At 38.5% G+C, this 25,107-nt stretch overlaps 1 protein-coding gene across 1 annotated transcript; it reads left to right on the forward strand.

Moving 5' to 3' along the window:
• Positions 1 to 3,442: 3,442 nt before the first annotated feature.
• Positions 3,443 to 23,185, forward strand: LOC117299022 (acid-sensing ion channel 1-like). Its single transcript, XM_033782441.1, has 10 exons — positions 3,443 to 3,533; positions 8,224 to 8,502; positions 12,538 to 12,748; positions 17,852 to 17,980; positions 18,661 to 18,804; positions 19,309 to 19,448; positions 20,019 to 20,083; positions 21,092 to 21,320; positions 22,190 to 22,281; positions 22,844 to 23,185. Exons 2-10 carry the CDS (start codon positions 8,237 to 8,239, stop codon positions 23,026 to 23,028), a joined length of 1,461 nt encoding a protein of 486 aa, XP_033638332.1. The 5' UTR covers positions 3,443 to 3,533; positions 8,224 to 8,236; the 3' UTR covers positions 23,029 to 23,185.
• Positions 23,186 to 25,107: the final 1,922 nt, after the last annotated feature.

Consider the following 25,107-nt stretch of genomic DNA (forward strand, 5'->3'; position numbering starts at 1 on the left):
ATGTAAATCTGTGGACATTGTGTTTTTCTTCCTACAAAAAGTACATAGACCCTTTGAGCCTACGCGCATTAAATGCAGCAACACATTTCTTCTCAGGTTTGTTAGACTGGAACTAAGTGTCTTCTTTTGATGTTTAACCAACATTCTTACTATTATGTGAACACCAAAGGGTGAGTGATGATGGGCGCATGATTGCGGCGTAGTGCGGTGTTGCCCAGTGGGCTACACAGCTGCAGTGAGGGCGTGAAATGCACTGGACACCTTTTGGTTAATATTGTCAAAAACCAGTATTTTACTTTAAAGACAGTGAGTGGACACTATTGGTAATCGTTGTTAGATAATAATGAAAGAAAAAAACTCCCTTGTCATACGAAGTTGTGTGCTTTCTGATGCTTGATTTCGAGACCTCAAGTTCTAAATCTGAGGTCTCGAAATCAAATGCGTGGAAAATTACTTTTTTCTGGAAAACTACGTCACTTCAGACGGAGCTGTTTCAATCAAGAAAGGTTTAATGATAACAATTATTTTGAGTATCAATTATTACTAATAGTGTCCACTGCCTTTAATGTATCCCAACAAATGCATAACATAAAAAATCGGTGAAAATTGTTGACGCAATAGGTCATCGAAGATGCAAGAGAACAGTGAAAGAAAAACACCCTTGTTGCACGTGTTTACAGTAGCCTAGGCTTCGGGCCTGAAGTCTTTTATTATTTGAGTGACAAATCACATATATGTTACGTCAGATGGAGCCGTTTCTCACATGTTACACTATCAACAGCTCCCCATTGCTCGTTAACAAGTAAGTTTTTGTGCTAACAATATTTGTTTCGATATTCAGTTACTAAAATTAAGTGCCAGTGCCTTTAATATTTGAGTGAGAAATTACCTCTCTCTCAAAAACTATACGTAATACTTCAGAGAGAGGAAGCCGTTTATTGACAGTGGACACTATTGGTAATTACTCAAAATAATTATTAGCATAAAACCTTACTTAAATAACAAGTAATGGGGAGAGGTTGATAGTATAAAACATTGTGAGAAACGGCTCCCTCTGAAGTAATGTAGTTTTCGAGAAAGAAGTAATTGTCCACAAATTTGATTTCGAGACCTCAGATTTAGAACTTGAGTTCGCGAAATCAACCATCTAAACGCACACAACTTCGTGTGACAAGGGTGTTTTTTTCTTGCATTATTATCTCGCAACTTCGATGACCGATTGAGCTCAATTTTTCACAGGTTTGTTATTTTATGCATATGTTGAGATGCACCAACTGTGAAGGCTTGTCAATAGTGTCCACTGCCTTTAAATCATAATGTTGTATACTAACTATCGACAGCTCCCCATTGCTCGGTTACCAAGTAAGTTTTAAGAAAAACATTTTGAATTATTACCAATAGTTTGCAGTGCCTTTAAACAAAAATTTAATTTTGTATGTAGTACAGCAACATCTTTCTTAACGTTAAAGGCAGTGGACACTATTGGTTATTACTCAAAATAATTATTGCATAAAACCTTATTTGGGAACAAGTATGGGGGAGAAGTTGATAGTATACGAAATTGTGAGAAACGGTTCCCTCTGAAGTAACGTAGTTTCAAGAAAGAAGTATTTTCCACGAATTTGATTTCGAGACTCCGGAATTAAATTTTGAGGTCTCGAAATCAAGCACCTGATGAAAAGCACACAACTTCGTGTGACAAGGGTGTTTTTTCTTCAATTATTATCTTGAAACTTCGACCACCAATTGAGCTCAAATTTTCACGGGTTTGTTATTTTATGCATGTTGTTAGCGAGAAGACTGGTCTTTGACATTTACCAATAGTGTCCAGTGTCTTTAATGTCATAAACTGGCACTAATAATGTTTGCTTTAGATCAACCGTTATATTTTATGCGAACAACATTGACCGAGTGAGCGTGGGATCGCGGTTTTAGGCGTTGCCCCCCACCCCCCAGGACCCAAGGTATTGCTTGACAAAAATACTAGCTACAATTACATTACATATACAGTGGTATGACTGCTTCCCGATAGAATTAGATATACGTTCAAACTTCACAAATTGTTAGTTTCAATAAATTAGTTTTTATGCACAATGCAATTTTTTTTTAATTACCTAAATAAGTTTATCATCAGTGTAAAGGGCTACATATTATAAGTGTTGTACCATTATGTGACTAGGCCCCAACTGTCTAAAACCTGGTAAGCACACACAAACTTGTTAAGCACAGAAAAGTATTGCTGAACAGAAATAGGTTGCCAGACAAGTCTACATTAGCTTAGCAAAACAAATTTGTCATACATAATTTTCTGCCTAACAGCTTGATGAAATATGTGAGTGTGTAATTAATACCCAGACTTGTTTAACCATTTAGCCACTGTACCGCCCAGCCGCCTAATCAGTATGAGCATTGAGCCAGACAAAAGCCTTGAAAAGCTATTGTGTCCATTTTATCCGTGCACAAAAATATTCGCCATAAAAATTACCGTAACCGTTTAACGAGAGGCATTTATTGTTCCCATGAGAACTTGTACTTTTATACAGGGACTAAAGGGATAATGTCTCTACAGACGACTTCATGGCACCGGGAGTGCATTACTAATGCATTATTAATTACCTTCAAAAAAGTGCACTGCATGCTCGGCTCATGGCTTAATCTTCAAGGTCAACTTTATTCAACCAAAATTTTATCATTAACACGTTGTTTGTACTTGAAATTAATAAAAACCCATTAGGTCATTAAATAAGGGAATACAAGGGTAGCGACGAGTTCTTTAACGGCCGTTTCAAACCGGCAGGGTTATGCCGTGTGATAAAGGCCCAAGCCGAAGGCGAAACCTGTTAGTCTATTTACAAGCAAACAACAGAAACCAGGGTCTGACAAAAACCTTTAAAGGCTGTTCACCGACGCAACGAAAATTAAAATTGAAAACCATATTAGGGGCCTATATATAGGCTACTCACAAAAAAAACACTTTAACTGGTTTAGTTACGAGAGTCATTGGACAATGTCCTTTAAGGCATTGGACACGTTTGGTTAAGACCAGTATTCTCACTTGGTGTATCCCAACACATGCATTTAACAACAAACCTGTGAAAATGTGTGCTCAATATTGGTCGTCGAAGTTGCAACAGAATAATGGAAGAAAAACACCCTTGTTGCGATACTATGTGCGCTTTATGCATAATAGCTGAAGTCTATTATTTTAGCGAGAAATTACCTTTTTCTCAAAAACTACCTTTTCTCACATTGTTTTACACTTTCAACAACTCTCCATTGCTCGTTACCACGTACGTTTTTATGCTAACAGTTATTTTGAGTAATAACCTATAGGGTCCATCCAGTGCCTTTAAAAGACTTTTACTTGTTGTAGTGACGCGTATTGACAATGACCGTAAACCTGCATAATTATTCTCACGGTAATAGGCGGGAGAAGAAGCAGTACAAACACTTCAGCTGCTGACTGCGATTTGGTGTCTCCGTTTATGTACGCCTAAACGTCGTAGCAGGAATCAGGATTAATGAGAGTAAAGGTAATTATAGAGAAGTGAAATGAAATATAGAGACCTGGGCCCGATTTCATAGAGCTGCTAACAGCACAAATTAGATTAGCATGAAATTTCTTCCTTGATAAAATTACTTCTTCCTTGATAAAATTGACAGAATTACCAACCAAATTTCCACGTGATTTTCAGGATTAGCGAACAACAGCTGAATACAAGTAGCAAGCAGTACGCCACAAAATGGAAATTTGGTTGTTAATCATGATTTTATCAATGAAGAAATTTCATGCTGAGGAAATTATTGTGCTCATCAGCTCTATGAAATTTGGCCCTGGACAGGCTCGGGAAATACGATTGTAGAAATGAGATTGTTTTTCAGTTCATTAAAAGCACTGGACTCTATTGCACTCAGAAAAAGAATGGTAAAAAAAAGTTATGTTAAATGTGTTAAGTAAAAAAATACTTAACATAAGTAAAAATTAATGAAAAATTTAAACAAGATGTTTGTGTAAATAAAAAACTACTCAAATAGTTAGTAAAACTAATAGTTTACATAACTTAGCAACTTTAAACACATATTATGCAAATTTTACTGAACTGGTTGTAAAAGTTTACATGGTGTTTAGTAAACCACGATATTTTACTCAATTATTGTGCAAAATACGCAGCGTGTGACTTGTCTGCTGGGGTCGCGCTCTGCAGTTCCACAGTGTAACCACACACAACGTAACGAAATGGATCTCATGAAGATAAAACTTCTTGAGTGAAACTTCCCTCATTTAGTTGAGACGTTTGACGGTAAGTACTATAACAGATTTCTGTGTTGATGTTATTATCTGTAGTGATAGACTATAAACGACTCGTTAGCACAGATAAAGGGACAGTTGAACGTCATATTTTGACTGACAAAACTTTTGAACAGTGACTTGAATATCACAAATACATACGTAGGTCTGATCAATGGTCCCCATATTGTGCACACAATACACGTACAACATGCATCGTTGGAGACCATTGTACACATGTACATCGCCACTGTGTTAAAGCTTCACCACTGCATACAGCCACGGTGCATCAGGCCAATGATTGGGCTAACTTTAATCTCTCATTTGTTCAGAAGACCAATCAAATAACTTTTCAACATTTTGTCTTTACAAGATACTGACAAATGATACAATTGACTTCAAATGCAAATTCTGGGAGAGGGGAATCGCACAAACACATCTACCCTTTGTTTATTTTAACCTGTTAAAGGAATTATTCAAGAAATCTCACCCCCCCCCACACAAAAAAAAAGGAAGAAAGAAAAAGACCAAAAAGAAAAATCAGATAAAGATCAAGAAAAATCAAAGTTTTCAGGTAGCCTACTGTTATGTGGGATTGCATATATAGCACCAAAATTATCTCTCCTCCTGGGATCCTATCACCTTATTCCAGAACTGCAAGTCTCCATCATTGAACCTTTTGTTGATTTGTTTATTTTTTAAGCCCCTATGTATTTGTTTATTTATATTATTTTATTTTATTTCAATTTTTATTTGTACTTTTTTAAATTTATGTGCATGTACATCATGTACAAATTGTATTGCACATACATTGCAGTACTGGAACGTTGTCTCTATTGATCTATAAGTGTTGTAATATGATAATTAAACCACTATTGATAAAAAATAATGATTTAATCTGACATTGTGTGTACCCCATCCTTAAGACAATCAGATTAAATCATTATTTTACAGCAAAATTGGTTTAATTGTAATATTACAATACTTTAAGTTAATTACAGACAATATACACGTGTCATACAATTTGTACTGCACCCCCATTGAAATTTAACCTATTGTGTTTAATATTATTCCCCTTTATGCAGGAAAACACAAGTTTGGACCAGTATTTGAAAGACATCAACAGGGACACCAGATCGCAACCATGCTGATACTAGGTGGGTCTGCACTGGCTCCACAGCAAGTGTTCGTAATTTTTGAGCAAATGCATTTGAACAGTCATCCCTTGTGAAAGCACTGGATGTGTGTTTCAAAACACATTTTGTCTTCGACTTGAGCTACCAGGAGAAGTGTTCTGGCGTTTGGGAGTTCATTGAATTGATTGTGTTTGAACTCAAAGGCGGTGTGAAGAGCAGCACTATTCGAGAGTTCAGGGCTTACTGTTCATCTCATGATGCATCTGATTAATGTTGACCACTCCATAAGCATTGTAGTTAAAGAAGTTCTTGCACAAAATGTTTGCAAATACGTATCAAAATCATAAGAGATGTGATAGTTGTGATAGTTTGGATTTATGGAACAACCTTACAGTTTAAATAGGAACTCAAAGGTCAAATTCAAATTTGTATTCAACACCCTTCCAGTTTTGTCAAATTTGTCAAAATGTCAAATTCAACGCCGTTTTGATTGCTTAGCGACAATTAGGATAAACCAATAATTCCCCATACAAATTGTTCAAACCCAAAATTGAATTTGACCTTGGAGTTCTTCTTAAAGCTGTGTTAGCCTGGAAGTATTTATTCTGACCTTGCCAATTAATGTAATTTGACCATTCCAGAAGCATTAGCTTCGATGAAATAATTTAGCTCATACCAATTAGTAAGCACAACGGAAACTGTATTTATTCATCATTAATGATGATATTGTCGAAAACTAACGCCTTCGCATTTAATTAGTATGAGCATTGAGCCAGATAAAAGCCTTGAAAAGCTATTGTGTCCATTTTATCCTTACACAAAAATATTCGAGAGCCGATTATTGTTCCCAATGGGAGCTTGTACTTGTATACAAACATTACCAAAAGGGTAAAAAATTGTGCATAAATATTAAGCTATCTGTTAAAAATTGAACTACGATTCCAGTTGTTTACTGCAAGAATCTTGAAAAATTGATTTTCAGAAACTCGGGCGGTGCAGTGAAAGTTCTTGCACAAAATGTTTGCAAGTACGTATCAAAATCATAAGAGATGTGATAGTTGTGATAGTTTGGATTTATGGAACAACCTTACAGTTTAAGCTGTGTTAGCCTGGAAGTATTTATTCTGACCTTGCCAATTAGGTAGATTTTTTGTAATTTTTTAAATTCACTGAAATTGTTGACTGATTATGAAACATACAGAACACCCCATTTTGCACATGTGATGTTTTGGATTGTTAATGTTATTACCATTAAATTTTTATTAAAAAATTGAAATTCGAAATTGAAATTCATGTTGTAGTCGCCAAGTCTCAGTATTTATGATGTGTCCATTTATTACAGCCCTAAACTCCATGAAATAACACTTTGCTAGGATTCAACACAAGCATTGTGTATATTATTACCAGTTTTAAAGGCACACAGTTTACATTAAAAATCGGTAAAATCTATACTTCAAAATAAGGTAATTATTTTACATGAGTGGATTTATACCCAGCATTTCAGTAAAAACAATACCCAATATTGATGTAAAGTTTTACACAGCTATTAAGCAAGATATTACCCAACGCCTGTTGGGTAAAGTTTTACCTAATAGTTATGGTGTTCGCCCACTACATCTAAAACAGGTAATATATTACACAAGTTGTGTAATCTTTTCTCTGTATGTGGTAATTACTCAAAGTGTTAGCATAAAAACTTACTTGTGTGACAAGGGTGTTTTTTTCTTCTATTGTTCTCTCGCAACTTCGATGACAAATTGAGTTCAAATTGTCACAGGTATGTTATTGTATGCATAATGTTGCCATACACCAAGTGAGAAGACTGGTCTTCAACAATTACCGAACGTGTCCAGTATCTTGAAGATAATACATTAGTACAGTATAAGATGAAATAGATTCGTGTAATAGTGTCAATGTAGCTCTGTATATTGTTAAAGACTTTAGACAACAAAAAATCAGTTTCCATTTACATACCATTTTTTTAATAAAAGGGTCGATATGTCGGGAATTTGGTCAAGGTCATGCATTTTTGTCCAAGGTACAGTTATTATTATTACTATCATTTTGTTCACATGTCTTTTTAAAGGCACTGGACTCCATTGGTAGTAGTTACTCAAAATACTTGTTCTATAGCATAACAACTTTACCTTGGTAACGAGCAATGGAGAGCTGTGGATAGTATAAAACATTGTGACAAAAAACGGCTCCCTCTGAAGTAACGTAGTTTTTTGAGAAAGAAGTAAATTCTCACTAAAGAAATCGAATTTAATTCGAGAAATCAGCTGAGGTGTCGAATTCAAGCAAAGCACACAACTTATGCGAAAATTGTGTTTTTTCTTCCATTTTCTCGCAACTTTGACGACCAATTGAGTTCAAATTTTCACAGGTTTTTTGTTTTATGTATGGGATACACCTATAAGAAGACTGGTCTTTGACAATTACCAATGGTGTCCAGTGCCTTCAAGCCGAATAAAAGGATTAGGGTATAACGGCGTATAGAGTCATGGCGATTTGATAACCGGAAACTCAATATTTTTGGCCTAAAGCCTCTTTCACACGAGAGCACTTTATCAAGGGTCCCATGCTAAATTGTAGCATGGGTGTACAATTTTACAAAACATTTCTCGTGTGAAAGGACAACTGTAGTTGTTTCTACTGTCCAAGTTCTCTTGCAAATATATTTTCAAACAATGCTACATTTTACAACCATGCTAAAATAAAGCAAGGGACCCCAGTTAAATTTCTGCCGTGTGGATAGCACTTTTGAGTAACATCTTTTCTTCTGTATTCACGTTTTAGACTGTAGATCATCATGGATGAAAGAAGATCCGATGTCAACTTGGAGAATGAGTTTGCCAACAGCACCAGCCTACATGGTATCGCTCGAGTTGCTAACAATACCAGAGTACGCGTCAAGCTGGTTTGGGTGTCCATCATGATGACATGTTTCTGTGTATGTGTGTACCAAGTTCACGACAGGTTCTCATTTTACCTCATGTATACGGCCAATACTGCCATATCGGTGGAGTATGCAAGAAATCTGGACTTCCCGGCAGTCACCATTTGTAACTTCAACAGGTTCGTATGAAGACTTTTATTTAGTTTTTGTTTTGCCGAGTTGGAAAAAAGCTCAGTTATAATATGGTGGCCCATTGTTACAGGTCTCTTCTGTCACAAACACCTTATTATGTTTACGGCCACTTTGCTGTATCGTTGACTCTCCGGCAGTCACCATTTGTAACTTCAACAAGTTCGTTATGAAGACCTTTAGTTTGCTTTCTTTTCCCAAAATAATGCTCAGCTATGGTGCTCCATTGTTACATGTCTCTACATTGCCAAACTAGAGTGTTAAAATTGAGACCATTGTCACAAACACCTTGTATACGGCCAATACTGCTATAAGTGAAGTATAGAAATCTTGACTTTCCGGCAGTCACCATTTGTAACTTCAATAGGTTCGTATGAAGACCAATATTCTTTTTTTGTGCCGAGTTGAAATAGGCTCAGTTATGGTGGCCCATTGTTACAGGTCTACACTACAAAACTATAGAGTAATAATTAAATACCTCATGTTTATGGCCACTCTGCTGTATCATTGACTTTCCGGCAGTCACCAATTGTGACTTCGATCATTTTGCCAGTTTGGTGGCCCGTTGTTACAGGTAGGCCTACCAGACTGCAAAACTAGGGTGTTGTCAAATTGGCACCACGGGTCATGTTGTCATTCACATATCCTTATACCTACAATAAATTTTATGAATTGAAAATCGCAAATAACATAATTATTAACAAGTGAATAAAAATACACTGCACTGTCGCAAGGACGTTAAACATAGATTAGAAGCTGCTCTTTAGGAATAAAAAACTAAAACACCACAATACAGCAAATTGTTCAAAGATTATTTAGTTGCTAAATAATATTTAATAATTGTATACAGGCAACTCACACCATGTTTACCACAGACAGTACCAGGATAAAAAGCTTACTCTTTACGAATCAATTAAATTTTAAGTAGCTTTTTGAACAATAGTTTTAACAATGACCAATCTTTTTAAACGTGACGTAAATACCGACAGTAAGGTGTGCGTCACAAACCTTAATTAGACCTTGAAGCTTCTTTACAACCATTGCTTGGTTCTAAAGGGAAGGTACACGTTTGGTACTTACTCAAAACAAATATTAACTTAAAACTGATTTGGCAATGAGCATTGGAGAGCTGTTGATTATAGTATTAAACGACTCCCTCTCAAGTTACATAGTTTTTTTTAGAAAGAAGCAGTTTCTCACTAAAATAATAAAACACTACTAGCAAGAAGTCTTTTATTCCATCTGAGAGCACACAATTCGTCCAACAAGAGTGTTTTTTGTCTGTCATAATTTTCTCGCAACTTCGACGTCCATATCTCAAATTTTCACAGGCTTGTTATTTTATGCTACTGTTGGGATACACCAAGTAACAAGACTGGTCTTTGACAAATTATTGCCAAACGTTTACCTTCCCTTAAAAGACTGTAATGCATTCTGTATTATTATAGGCATTTTTCGCCGTAAAACAATAACATCATAACTCGGCAGCAATTTATGCAGGCATTGGTTATCTATTGTGTGCAGTTAATTCGGTTTGGGATGGCTGGCTTTTGTTTTTATGGGTGGCTTAGGCTACTGATGTTAAAAACACCCACCGATGTGTGTTAGCACTGCATACTCGGTACTGCAATTTTTGTTCAGGCAGGTATTTTAAAGCCATTATACACTTTCCGAACAGAAAAAAAAATCATAGATTTACAAATAACTTACAGGGCTTACAAAAGATAATGGTGAAAGACTTCGCTTGAAATATTATTCCATGAAATGCTTTACTTTCTGAGAAAACATTGAATCAATTATCAATTCTCGATAACGAGAACTACGGATTTATTTTAAACACATGTCATGACACGGCGAAACGTGCGGAAACGAAGGTGGGTTTTCCTGTTATTTTCTCCCGACTCCGATGACCGATTGAGCCTAAATTTTCACAGGTTTGTTACTTTATATAGAAGTTGTGATACACGAGGTGTGGGCCTTCGGACAAAAGTGTTTACCGAAAGTGTCCAATGGCTTTAACAGGCTTTGATGAGTACCGACATAGATGAAGATGTGGATGTAATTGGGTCTCAGATTCAAAACTTCAATATGAGTAAAAACCAAACTAATATTCTTAATCCCCGATGCAAATTTGACATCTATTTTAAATGACCAATAATATAGTGTCCGAAAGTGTATAATAGCTTTAAGCACATTAAACGGGTTTACAAGGTGCTACATCCACTGCAAGGAACAATGGGGTCAACCCAAAATAAAATAAAACAAACCCCTAAATACATTCCTTAAAGGTGCAACTCTATTTGAGAAAATAAAATTACGCTTGGAGGAGTAGTAAAACATGCATGTACTGGCGCCCAGGTGTTTCCTATTCGACCTTGGGTGCTTTTATGGACTTATTTATTTATCCATGGAATTTTTTTATTAAGACTTTATAATACAGGCTTACCGTACCAGTTCATTTTCGAGAAATAAGCGGGTAATCTGTACTTTGTGTCAGCTACGAAGTAGAGTGGTTATTTAAAGGAACATTTCAAAACTGGTTTTGCTAACAAAACAGAAGCTGGCAATGTAAGCACTTTTTATGTAATCCAACATATACATAAACTGACAAACGTGTCAGTTTGAGATCGATCGGCTATCTGGGTCACGAGAAAATAGTGATAACCGATTACACATTTCGCATGACATCGATGCAGACAAAAACATGAATAAAACGGTCACTGAGCTATAAACTCCAAACGTAAAGTTAAATTATTTATTTCTCACCAAATATGAAATTTCAAGCAGAAATATTTCAAGGGATGTTTTCTACTATCATCATCATTAGACCGTGTTAGTTTGATGTTAATCTGTGATCTTCACGACTTTGTTTTCTTATCAATTCTATAACGTTCCTATAAAGAATATCAGTTTTTATTTTCTGAAATTTGAAAATGAGATACGTTACTGTCATAAACGCTTCTCACTGTATATTATCAAAGATTCTAGAGCACCGCAAGATGCGGAACTGAAGCTTTATCTATTGTTGGAACGTGAAATACGCATGGGCGCCATTTCAGCAAGTGAATGTTTTGTTTCCCATTGATAGGAATGGTCATTGTCTGCGCTGAACTGCACTGATCTATTGTTAAATCAAAAGAGTTACTTGCCAGTGGGATTTCACATTTCAGCCCGTCAGAGTTCCGCATCCTGCGCCTTGCGGCGCTCTATAATCTCTGATATAGGTTTTCTCGGTTAATTTCGGAAAAAGAGCAGCCAATTTAACCACCAAGCTGTTCTATTTCGCGCAAAATCGAATGCTACTCAAATGGGTCATTCGATTTCGTTTTGGGATTAGTCAAATGTAATGTTGCGTCATTCGAATTAACAAAATAATCATTCAATTTAACAATTCATCAAATAGGCATTCAAGTTCGCAGACGCTTCTTGGGGCGTGTGTGTCACGAAAAAGAATGACGCTAAATACAACAGAGTGCTTAAGGAATTTGACTCGACCCAAAACGAAATTGAATGGCCGAATTCTGAATTTGAAACGCAGTAACAACTGGAAAAGCAAAACAGCTTTAATTCGAACGCGTGAAAATTAAATTGACTACTCATTTGCCGAATTTGACCGAGAAACCTATATTATCTTCCTGCTTTGAACTCGTTCCGGATTTTTTCCCCGCGATTACTTAAAAACGCCGCCCTTCGGAATGAATATTTCACACCGTGATTGATTGTATGTTTTTGAAACGTTATTTCAAGGGACGTAAACACATTTCTTGTGAAAGAATTAGTTTTGTTTTGGGGGAACGAACTAGTATTTCGAGGGAACGAAATAGTTTTCAGATGAAGGTTTTATTGTGTTCATCTTCATTTACGTATCATGAATAAAACAATCGAAAGACTTGATCGTTTTTAAATGTATACTTTGCCTTAAAACGGGTCACGTATTTACAATTCACGTATCTAAACAATTGTTTGAAAACCTAAATATAAATAAAGTCTTTAAATTAACACAACATTTCTTGGAATTCTTACAGGTATCGCCAAAGTCAAGTTACAACGGAGGAATACAAATATTTAAAGTACATCTTGACCAACACTGACTTCTCGACAGAGCAGACTGTGGACATACCGGATGAAAACGACAGCAGGAAATTCAACTTTACTGAATTCACGTTGAGGGCGGGCTTCCTTATTGCCCCAGCACTCATTGAATGCAAATGGCGAGGGAAGCCATGCTATGCAGAGGTCAGTGTTTTTTGGAGTTACTATTTGTAAAAAAAAAAACTCCTGAGTAGCCATTGCCCAAGACGTCATTGATCGATTGTGGATATGTAGACAGTGATCGATAGTGGATAGTACTATACGCTCGGTTATAAATCGCTATAACGCGGCACCCTCCTACGTTATGATCGGACTGCGAGGCACTGAGTAGCCTGAACATCTGACGTCACACTCTGAGGCTCGCGAATAGCGCCAGAAAGTGGCTTGTAGCCTAGGTCATGCTACTCTCACACTAGGGAGAATAATATGCTAGCGATTGTGCTTACGAATGGAAATATTGAACAGTCGCTCACATTCGCCACAAATTCACTACGTTCACAAGTCATTCTCCACCTCCTTACGAAGATCGGTCACTTTTTGCTGCTCTCACACGGCGAATATGCTAACGAATATGCTATCGGAAGGAGATATTTGACAATCGCTCAAGCTTCGCAACATTCGCCGTGTCTTCGTAAGCGTTGGTGACTAATTCGGAAACTTCACAAATTATTCCCCACCTCCTTACGAAGATCGCTCAATTTACAAACTGGTTTGTAAATTTCAGCGAATGATGCGAAGACGGTCATTCGGCGTGATTTTCGTAAGCATTGGTAACGTTGGTAAAGCGTGCGTAAGCGTTTGCAACGTTCGTAAAGCGGTGGTAAAGCGTTGGTAAGCATTCGCAATATATTGGTAAGATATTGGTAAGGAGAGGGCCGACCGAGGACGATCGAGGGGTGAGACCAAGATGAAAATAGTCACTATCCAATCGTCATTTTGGACGAATTCAACGCGAAGTTCAAATGTTCATGTTCGCAAGAACATTCGCCACTCTGTGAGAGGGGCAATACGAAGCACTTCCGTACATTCAGCGAATGTTGTGAAGACGGTAATTCGCCATCGATTTGCGTAAGCATTTGGTAAGCCATTGGTACTGTAGGTAAAGCGTACGTATTATGCGTAAGACATTGGTAAGGAGAGGTTTTAGGACGACCGAGAACATATTTACTATCAAATCGCAACATTTTGGCGAATTCATCGCGAATTTTAAACATTCATATTCGCAAGTGTGAGAGTAGCATCAGTCCCCGTCCATCTTTGCTCTTACCTTCATTCATACTGTGCGTTCGTTTAGCTCTCCTGGGTCTACCCCGCGGTGCTCACGTGAGTCCCTGACAAGAGCTAAACGAACAACCACTCACCGCTCTCGTAGTGACGTCGTTTTCCTGGGGCCAGCCCCCAAGTGACCCACTCCACAAGCAGGGCAATGGGGACTGACCTGGGTGAGCCCCTGGAATGACGTCAAAAACTATTCGAACGCACCGGGGCAGAGCGGGGATGACCCAGGGGAAGCTAAACGAACGCACCCTTAATTGCGTTCGTTTAGCTTCCCTGGGTTGACCCCGGTGTGTGACGGTTTTTTTTCCAGGACGAGCGTGTGCAGATAATAACCCACGTTCGTCCTAGAAAAAAAGGCCACACACCGGGGTCGACCCAGGGAAGCTAAACGAACGCACCCTTTAATGCAGACGGGAAGACGACCAACCCAAGCTAGATATAGAAAGACGTCACTGCACGTTTATCCAATTAAATGAGTGTATCCAATGAAATCGCTGTTTCTGAAAAGCAAGTGCCTGTTTTGCGGATAAAGACAGGGGACCAGTCTTAACTGTTTGACATCAGGTACAATATTATACATAAAGCGGCGGTCCCAACCCGCCGTACGTGCAAGTGCTTGCTGTCTACGTGCAAAAACGTGCGCAAGAATTGGGGATCCGTACGTGCCTAGTACGTGCCGAGTACCGCCTCAGTACGGACTTGGGAGCACGCAGACACGACGTAGCACTTTTAGTGCATGAGGAACTTTCTCTGCGTCACCCGTACGGATTCATACCCAGTACGGGTGACGTGCGTGCCCTCTACAGCCAACGTGCGCAAAGCGCACTGACTCCGTGAGTCTTTTTTTTTTTCTCCAACGGTCACTTGCACGAGTACGTAAGCAGGTGCTCCACACGTGTGCGCACTTATTTCTGCAGTATAAAAAAAAATGAGCCGTCGGACGAGTGCCATCATTTCGTCTCAAAGATGCCGAATAGAAACAGAATAAGAGGTCGCTGCATCTGCAGCTCAAAAGGCAGCGGAAACGGGCCACGGAAGATGAGAGGGCTAGAGAGGAAGAGGGGAGGAAGAGTGAAGAAGGGTCGATGGTGACGCCAGAGAGTCTGATCATGAGCAGGGTGCTGCTGGTGGATCGGAGAGTGGGTCACAATAAGAACAAAAACATTTTACTATTTGTTTGACACAATGAATACATAAAATTAAATTATGAGTTCATGGAATAGAGTTCATCAAATTAAATCATGAATACCATGAGTTCATGTGCTCAAACAACCCGATCTTGCCATGGTAGGTGGCCCGAAGTGGAGAGCTTTAATAGGCCGCCAAGTAGTTTCTAAATATTACACAATTGTACATTTTACATGTAATATTATCGTACAAACATGTAATCATTCATTTTTTTAATTTCAGAATATGTTAATTGAAAAAAGGAAACTTATTAATGTGTAAAACTTACTTTCACTTTCAGCTTAGGTTCGTCCTATATAATACCCCCCCCCCCCGACATCGGGCGAAAAGCTCACGTTCATCGCATATGCACGCACTTACAACATGCGAGTAAGGACACCGTGACCAGCACGTGTAAGTACGGCCTCCGTACGACAACGTGGCAATCGCAAGATTATCGTACGTTGTACGCACGTTGTAAGCACGTTGTAAGCATGTACAACTCACTTACCACACGTTGTACGCATGTACAACTCACTTACCACGTGCGCAACGTACGTTGCACGCAACCACTCATGGCCAGGCGTGGCGTGCGGGCCACGTACTTACACCTTGCGCAAACCGTGCGAGTGACGTGCGTTGACGTACTCCCTCCCCACGTTTTCAGAGAAACGTGGCGGACGTGGCCTCCCAAAAAAACGTACGGACAAAAAACACGCACGGTGGGTTGTGACCGAGGCTTAAGCCAGTTGCTGAGCATGGTAATTTTACCTGCATCACCTTGAATGAAATCCATGGAACCAAAGCACTCAGAAACAAGCTCTCTCATTGGTCCACACATCCACACGCTTGTTAAAAGCCCTATTGATTGGCCGAGCGTATAGTCATCTATTTATTTCTTGCACGATCGAGCTCAGTCATTTGTTTATTTTCGTAATGTTGATACATTTTCGCGAGTAAATCCTTATTGTGCAAGTTTTGTGCTTGACGACTTTTTGGGGTGGTAAGTTGAATTTTTTTCAAATTTTGAGACAAAATAAGCAGTTTTGTAGCGTAGACCACTGGAAAGCAGAATTTGGAGCACCATTCCACCGTCTATTCCCTGCATCACCTTTAAAGCTACAATTTAGCAAGGGACCCTTGATAACGTGCTCTCGTGTGAAAGAGGCTTAAGCCCAAAATATTGAGTTTCCGGTTACCCAATCGCCATGACTCTATACGCCGTTATACCCTAACCTTTTATTCGGCTTGAAGGCACTAGACACCATTGGTAATTGTCAAAGACCAGTCTTCTCATACTAGGTGTATCCCATACATAAAATAACAAACCTGTGAAAATGTGAGCTCAATCGGTCGTCGAAGTTGCGAGATAATAATGAAAGAAAAAACACCCTTGTCACACGAAGTTGTGTGCTTTTGTATGGTGGCTTTAAAGGGACATCGCAAATATATATTGACGCCAATATTGACGCCAATATTTGCGACTTTTACCCCAAGTTGCAAATATTGACGCCAATATTGACGCCAATATTCACGACTTGGCCCAAAGTCGCAAATATTGACGCCAATATTCACGACTTGGCCCAAAGTCGCAAATATTGACGCCAATATTGACGCCAATATTCACAACATGGGTCAAATGTCGCAAATATTGACGCCAATATTGACAACAATATTCACGACATGGGCCCTATGTCGCAAATATTGACGCCAATATTGACGGCAATATTCACGACATGGGCCCTATGTCGCAAATATTGACGCCAATATTCGCGACTTAGGTCATGTCGTGAATATTGGCGTCAATATTGGCGTCAATATTGGCGTCAATATTTGCGACATAGGGCCCATGTCGTGAATATTGGCGTCAATATTGGCGTAAATATTTGCGACGTGTAGCCCATGTCGTGAATATTAGCGTCAATATTGTCGTCAATATTTGCGACATAGGGCCCATGTCGTGAATATTGGCGTCAATATTGGCATCAATATTTGCGACTTTGGGCCAAGTCGTGAATATTGGCGTCAATATTGGCGTCAATATTTGCAACTTGGGGTAAAAGTCGCAAATATTGGCGTCAATATTGGCGTCAATATATATTTGCGATGTCCCTTTAAAGCCACCATACTTTTGGATGGATGATTTCGAGACTTCAAATTCTAAACTTGAGGTCTTGAAATCAAATTCGTGGAAAAAATACTTCTTTCTCGAAAACTACGTCACTTCAGAGGGAGCCGTTTCTTACAATGTTTTATACCGTCAACCTCTCCCCATTACTTGTTACCAAGTAAAATTTTATGCTAATAAACTTGTTGAGTAATTACCAACAGTGTCCACTGCCTTTAAGTGGCAATTGTTCAGCTGAGAGCATTCCTAGACAAATAGTTTGAAAGGGTTAAGCTGCTAAATAGATCAAGAGCCCGGACTGACTTTAGAGACCCTGGGTTTTCTGTACAGGAATTTACCTTTTGTTATCAAATTCATTCAACCACTATACTTTCTTCTTGTATTTGCAAATTGACTATAACATGTAGGCGTACTTAGCTTGTCCCATTCAGTAATGGAGAAGTAGGATTTGAAACTTTGCATGGTGGAAATACGATAGGTAAAGGTTTACGCGGTAATACCACGTAATGGCAATCTCTAAATGAGTTGGGGTGGTTCTGAAAAGAGCCGTTGGTTTCAACTTGAAACCTTTACATATAAATGGATTAGTTGTTGCTACGAAAGCTCATGCATTTTGTATAATATTATGAGTTCGTATTACATGCTATATACCACCACCACATTTCTTGTTTCAGAATTTCACGCACGTGTTTACACCATTCGGCAGCTGCTGGACGTTCAACTCTGGCAAAAATGCACCTATCCTTCAAGCTCACCAAGCAGGGGAGGGCAATGGACTCGAAATATTTATTGACATAGAACAGGTATGCAGTTGTTTTCATTCTTGCAATTTATTCAGGAAGTTTCTAAGGGGCCATTCAGATAGGACATCGTTTAGTCAAGGCGACGCTACAAAAATTGTAACAATAATTTAAGTTAAAGACCCTGAACACAATTGGTAATTATCAAAGACCAGTCTCATTTGATGTATTTCAACATATACACAGAAATTACAAACCTGTGAAAATTTGAGCTCAATTGGTCGTCAAATTTGCGGGATAATAATGAAAGAAAAAACACCCTTGTCACACGAATCTGTGTGCTTTCAGATGCTTGATTTCGAGACCTCAAAATCAAATTCTGAGGTCTCGAAATCAAATTCGTTGAAAATTACTTCTTTATCGAAAACTACCTCACTTCAGAGGGAGCCGTTTCTCAAAACATTTTATATCAACAGCTCCCCTTTACTCGTTACCAAGTAAGGTTTTATGCTAATAATTATTTTCAGTAATTACCAATAGTGTCCACTGTCTTTAAGGTTCGAGGTACCAAACGAACTTGGTTTTAACAGGTGTAGAATAGGTTTGCACCTTGTTTGCTAATATAGTATCACGTGCATGATTGCTATTGCCTCATGAGCAGTTTTTTGTGGATTTGTGCGCATGTTCAGTACCATAATTATTATTATTAATAGTTTAACTTTTTACGATTTTTCAATCAACAGTCGGAATATACCGAAACAATCACGAATAACTTCCAAGCTGGTCTGAAAGTTGTCATACACGACCAGCACACGCCTCCATTGGTTGAATCAAGTCTAGCAATCTCACCTGGTGTCCACGCCTTCGTGGGTATCCGACGACAACAGGTCAGAATAAGCAATTTGCGAGTTAGGCCAAAATCCTTAAAGCTTCGAATTGCATTTTTGTATTTCCGCCAATCATCGTGTGTCAATGGACCGTTCTGGCTTTCCAGTAAGCTCCGCCCACCGCGCACGTGAGCAAGACACGTGTACGAACACTCCCAATGACGTTCTGCACGATTCTGCCGCGCCGCCAAATACACGCGCACGCGTGACCGAGTTTGTCCGACCACAATCATTGCTGTGATTGGTCAAATGGGTGAACGCGCACAGTTTGATTGATAGGCCGGATCGGTCCATTGTCGCCTTGCTGTTCAAAAGCATTGGCAAGATCTTTTCATTAGATCTCACAGCTTGGCTTAATCTTCTGTCGTTTGTTGGTTGCATTAAAAAAGTTCATTCCTTTTTGTGTGTGTGTAATAACCTTTAACAACATATGGCGTTTCAACGGCACATTTCAAAATACGCATACGATTCCAAAGATTGATTGACAATAAAGTATCTTTCCAGTATTTGAATCTGGAGAAACCGCACGGAAAATGTGATGCATCAGCCAAGCTCGACAGGTTTGAGAAATACTCACTGGAAGCCTGCACTATCGATTGTTTAACAGAAGTAATCGTACAAACGTGTCACTGTAGGCCTGTCGGGTAAGTAAACTATAATACTGGACTTGGGTCAAAAGAATTAACAGCTTTCAACTGTTTGGTTAGGGAAGCCCTAGCCTTTTATTCAAGGCGCATGCGGTACCACCATGTCACACACGACCCCATATTGTGTCACACACAAAGTTTTTTTTCGTGCGTGAGATCAGGCTCGATGGAAGCCCCTAAACTTGAGAAAAAAAAACATTGTCCCCTTGCACGTTTTTTTTTTTTATTTATTTTTTTTTTTTTTTGGGGGGGGGAGTTCAAACAAAGTTTCAAAATGGACCCATTGCCTGTGACGTTTTCAATAAGCGCCCCATGATTGGTGCCAAAAATACTTGCGTGGCATCAGCGTCCACGTAGCGTTTCGCGTTATGCAAGGGTTATATCTTTGAAAAAGCGGGATACCGACACAGTTGAGTGGCCGCTTTGTTAAAGGACCATATTTTTAATAGGGTTCCCTATTGTCGCGGTAGTTGCATTGTCGTTTCTCGGTCAAAATAAGAAGTAACAATGCCCCATAAGGCGTTCAAATGCGGTCACAAAATTGTTGTTTTTGTTATTTTCATGAAGATATCCTGGAAATGAGACGGAATGTTCGCCTTTTCAGGAAAGGAACTGTTCAATCCAAGTTGCTGGTAGGTCTTCAGAGAAATCTGTATTTCTCACGGTCGTTTCTACTTGTTTAACCGGACTGCAATGACCGTTACTAGACAGATAGCTAAAGATTTTTTTTAAAAGAACTACAATATATCCACAGCGCCTTGAACAAACTTTTAAAAATGAACCATGAATCAGTGGTGTTATAAAAGCACTGTACATGTTTGGCAATATTTGTCACAAACCAGTCTTCCCACTTGGTGTCTCAAAAAGTGCATAAAATAACAAACCTGTGAAGATTTTGACTCAATTGGCTGACGAACTTCGAGACTTCAGAATTAGTTTTTGAGGTCTCAAAATTAAGCATCCGAAAAGAAAAAAAGCTTGTGCATCAAGGGTGTTTTTTCTTCCATCAGTCTCTCGCAACTTCAACGACCATGAATTGAGCTCAAATTTTCACAGGTTGTTCAAGTTGCCTTAAAGGCAGTGGACACTATTGGTAATTACTCAAAATAATTATCACCATAAAACCTTTTTTGATTACGAGTAATGGGGAGAGGTTGATGACATGAAACATTGTGAGAAACAGCTCCCTCTGAAGTGACATAGTTTTCATAAAAGAAGTAATTTTCCACGAGTTTGATTTCGAGACCTCAAGTTTAGAAGCTGAGGTCTCGAAATCAAGCATCTGAAAGCACACAACTTCGTGTAACAAGGGTGTTTTTTCTTTCATTATTATCTCGCAAATTCGACGACCGATTGAGCTCAAATTTTCACTGGTTTGTTATTTTATGTGTATGTTGAGATACACCAACTGTGAAGGCTAGTCTTTGACAATTACCAATAGTGTCCACTGCCTTTAAAGATGATGAAGTTCTTTCAAAAAATGTAACTATTTTCAAGTAACGGTTGGTGCGTTCCATTAAACAATCAATCATAATACGTTTATTCAATGTTGCAGAAATCACATTTTTCAAAACGAAAAATAACAAAAAGCTATAATAATAGTACCTTTAAGATCCCATAAAATGTTGTTTTCCCATCAGATCAATTTCACAGCGGTGAAATTGGAGACTGTGAATGCACAGTGCCTTGCAATCACACAGCCTTCTCTACTGGCCTCTCAACAGCAGTAATACCCAGTCTGAGATCCGTGAGAGTATTGACTGAAGTGCTCTTCTCCGGTAACCGGAGTAAGCAAAACTCTCCTGGTTTCAACGACACGATCGCTGAATTGGTGGACGATTTAAGTCCTGGCTTGGAGAAAGATATTAAGTAAGGATTATTATTATGTATTTCTGATTTAACGTTTTTTCCTTTGGATACAGTATCAGAACGAATGAAGACCAGGGGTCAATTTCATAGAGCTGCTTAAGCAACAACAAAATTCTTAAGCAAAAAATCCTTGCTTAGTAAAATCAGATTACTATGCTAAGTAAACAACAGCTAAATACCAGTCACAAGCAATGTATATGGCACGATTTTTTTGCCAGTAACATGTGAAAAATAAGCGAGCCATTTTCGTGCTTAAGCAATTTGTACGCTTAAGCAGCTCTATGAAATTGGCCCCTGGTTTAGATTTGTAGGCACTCAATTGGACTCAAGTTAGCTAGACAGGGGCTCAATTTCATTGCTCTGCTTACCACCGAACTCTGCGTTTACGATCACGAATCCCCGCTTACATACAAGCGTCGAACTTCGGCGCTAGCATACTTAGCGTAGAATGCCTAGTAACGAGGAGTACGCACGTTCAGAAGCCAAACTTCTCCGGTAACCAGTGAAATAAGCTTGCCGTAAGCAAGCACAGAGCTCCCTGCTTTCGTAAGCGCCGATTATATTGGGCCGAGGATGCACCATAAGCACCAGTTAGCACTTTCGCAATGGGTATAAATTGCGAAAATGTCCATTTACGCAGTTCTGAGCATGAGCACATAACCGAGAACAGTGGACTTTGCCCGGTAAAACTGCTGCCGACTAGCGTCCCAAAAGTCCCTCGCCGGTGTTGCTAAAACAAAAGTCTGGTAAGAACAATGCACAAGGGCGACTTAACTTAACCTAAATCTTCACTTGTTTCTTTTTCAGGGACAACTTTGTGATTCTGACTAAACTAAACCTAATGCTTCGTTTGTTTGTTTCTTTTGCAGGGATAACTTGGTGATTCTGAGCCTGTATTACGAGGAACTGAATTTCCAGTTATATGAACAAACCAAAGCATATACACTGTCAGCTTTAGTCAGTAAGTTTGGATTACTTAACGAAATGTAATAACGTTTGTATTAATACGTTTACATAACGTTTTTACCTTTTTTGTTAACATAATTACGTTTTGCGTAATTACGTTTTGAATAACATAATTATGTTTGCGTAACTACGTTTTACCTAACGTAAGTCCGTTTTACGTAATTACGTTTCCGTAAATACGTTTTAAAACGTAGTAACGTACTTACCTTTTACTGTTGCAACTACCAACTTGGTGTCAAAGCATTTTTACTGTTCTATCCAATGCATTTTTATTCTCATATCTACTGCCTTGATGGCAATGCATTTTTACTGTTATATCTACTGTCTTTATGTCAAAGCTTTTACTCTTGCATCTACTCTCTTTATGTCAATGCAATTCTAATATTTGGGGAGTCCTGGATATTGGTCTTGTATTTCATTTTGGGGGCGATAGTGGTGTTTCCTTGCTTTTCAACTTGTTAGCATTGTAATTATTGTCTAATTATTCTGTACATTTTAAAGAAATGGCCGCAATATAAGTCAATAAAGTATTATTATGATTATTATTTTTTTTAAAGGCGATATTGGCGGTCAACTTGGACTTTTTCTCGGAGCAAGTTTCATCACATTGGCTGAGATACTTGTGTACATTACACACAAAGTGAAAAGGTGTTTTGCTTCGAAACGTAAATCTGAAAACGAAGAAACTGTCGAGTCTGAAAAAAGTAACATTGATAGCGTTACTCATACCAGTGTGCTTTGAAAGATTGAGGTTTAGCCAAAGCATAAATAAACTATGAAAAAGATTTCCTATCAATTTTTGTTTTTGTAAGTGAATGTTAAATTTTCTATAAAAATATTGACTTTAGAGCCATTATACACTTTTGGTAAACATTATTGTCCAAGTCCCACACTTCGTGTATCACAACTTATATATAAAATAATAAACCTGTGAAAATTTAGGCTCAATCGGTCATTGGAGTCGGGAGAAAATAACGGGAAAACCCACTCTTGTTTCCGCACGTTTCGCCGTGTCATGACATGACTGTGTTTAAAATAAATCCATAATTCTCGCGTACGAGAATTGATATTGTTTTAATTTTCTTCTAAAAAAGTAAAGTATTTAATTGACTAATATTTCAGGAGAAGTCTTTCACCATTACCTTCTGTAAACCCTATAAATTATTTGTAAATCTGTGATCTTTTTTGTGTACCGAAAGTGTACAAGGGCTTTAACAGCAATTAAAATGTAATGTTATTACTTAACAACAATTGTTTTCTTTTGAAAAGACAAATTATGATAACATTAAAAAAACAAAATTCACTGTACCTTTAGCGTAAGTATCAATAACGACAGGCCTAAATAATGGGACTCTCGTCGTTCCCACTGTTAAAAGTACCCGTAGTAGTCGTGTGTAAGGGCACGCAACCTCCCAGTGGGCACGTGACGTTTTAAAGACGTCTTTTTTTACGGTCGTATTCTAGTCTCTTGTTTTACAGCAGTCGTGACCGAAAAATTACGTCTTAAAGACGCCTTTAAGAAGTCTTTCTCCAAATGCAGTTGACTAGCCTAAAGAAGCAATACAAGCAGAAACAGCACAACAACCATAACAGAAACAGCAGCTGCGCAGCAGCAGCAGCAGCAGCAGCAGCAACAACAACAATAACAACAACAACAACAACAACAATAACAACAAGTTTATATTGCCATCATTTTTTGTGATTACCAAACGTTTTTTTGTGTGACTACCAAACGTGTATTGACCCTTATCAACAAAAAAGGCTACAACAATTAAATCAAGTTCTAAAGTTAGTAGAAACAGAAAGGATTTCAAGTTCGTGCTGTGAATCGTTGGTCACAATGCCCACGATCGGCTGCTTCTGGCACCTGAACGTCATGTCTAAGTGATTTAACAGTGTTGATTGAATTAAATACAAGTGAAAGGTTTCTTGGACTTCACAAACTGGGTGTGGTTGGCCTCTCGTAGCGGTGCTACTGTTGGGTTGGCAAATAATTCACCTGTCCCAAAATGCTAGACGTTGAAGGAGATTCCGTCAAATCTCATTGGCTGATTTTGTATTGTTCAAGGACTTCTAATATAATAATAGCATCGGTTATCTGTCAGGAGACAAAATTGAGATATTGTTTTGTTTTGTAATTGAAAATATTGCTACATTGCTTAAGGATAAAAACAAAACAATGATTAATTTAAATACCAGAGTAAAGTTACGACATTGGGCTACGAATCTTTAAGTAAAAAGTCAACGATCGGCTGTTTCTTGAAACTGAGCGTCAGCAATTTTTTCTTCTTCTCATGGTGGCTAAAAACAGTGGCGATTGAAATTATCTCTCTCCGTAAATACACGTGATAGATTTCTTGTACTTCATAAACTGGGTGTGGTCGGCCTCGTACCGGGTGCCGTTGTTGAGTTGGCAAATCCTCTCCCCTGTCCCAAAATGCAGCAAGTTAAAGGAGCGACATCTGGGGTCGTTCGTAGTCGCACACCGTGGCGCAGGCACGGACGTTGGTGGTCGGTATCTCTCGTAAGGTGTGGCCGGTCAGACACGACGCAAGCAGGCGTCATTGCTTCAAATTGGAATGTTCAACCATCTTGTCTTTGCAGGTATCTCTTGAACTGTTCTTCAGAGAGTATAGAAACTCAGGTTTGCTCCGGTGATGTTGAGGTTGGTCACATAAAGCTGAGTGAGGAATATGTTGTGTGCTGTTGTGATAAATTGGTTTGTAAAACCAATTTATCACAATGTCACAATTTATCACAATTATTAATGTATTACTAAAACTATCCACACCTGTCAGGCAGGGCAAGCATTTATTATTGC

The sequence above is a fragment of the Asterias rubens genome, chromosome 13 (assembly GCF_902459465.1).
Source record: "Asterias rubens chromosome 13, eAstRub1.3, whole genome shotgun sequence".
In the NCBI taxonomy this organism is placed as follows: Eukaryota; Metazoa; Echinodermata; class Asteroidea; order Forcipulatida; family Asteriidae; genus Asterias; species Asterias rubens.

Excerpts from the sequence above, each read along its gene's own strand:
- LOC117299022 (XM_033782441.1), top strand. The coding sequence starts at position 8,237 with ATGGATGAAAGAAGATCCGATGTCAACTTGGAGAATGAGTTTGCCAAC. Across the intron at positions 8,503-12,537 it reads ACCATTTGTAACTTCAACAG|GTATCGCCAAAGTCAAGTTA; the intron begins GTTCGTATGAAG and ends GAATTCTTACAG. Across the intron at positions 22,282-22,843 it reads TACACTGTCAGCTTTAGTCA|GCGATATTGGCGGTCAACTT; the intron begins GTAAGTTTGGAT and ends TTTTTTTTAAAG.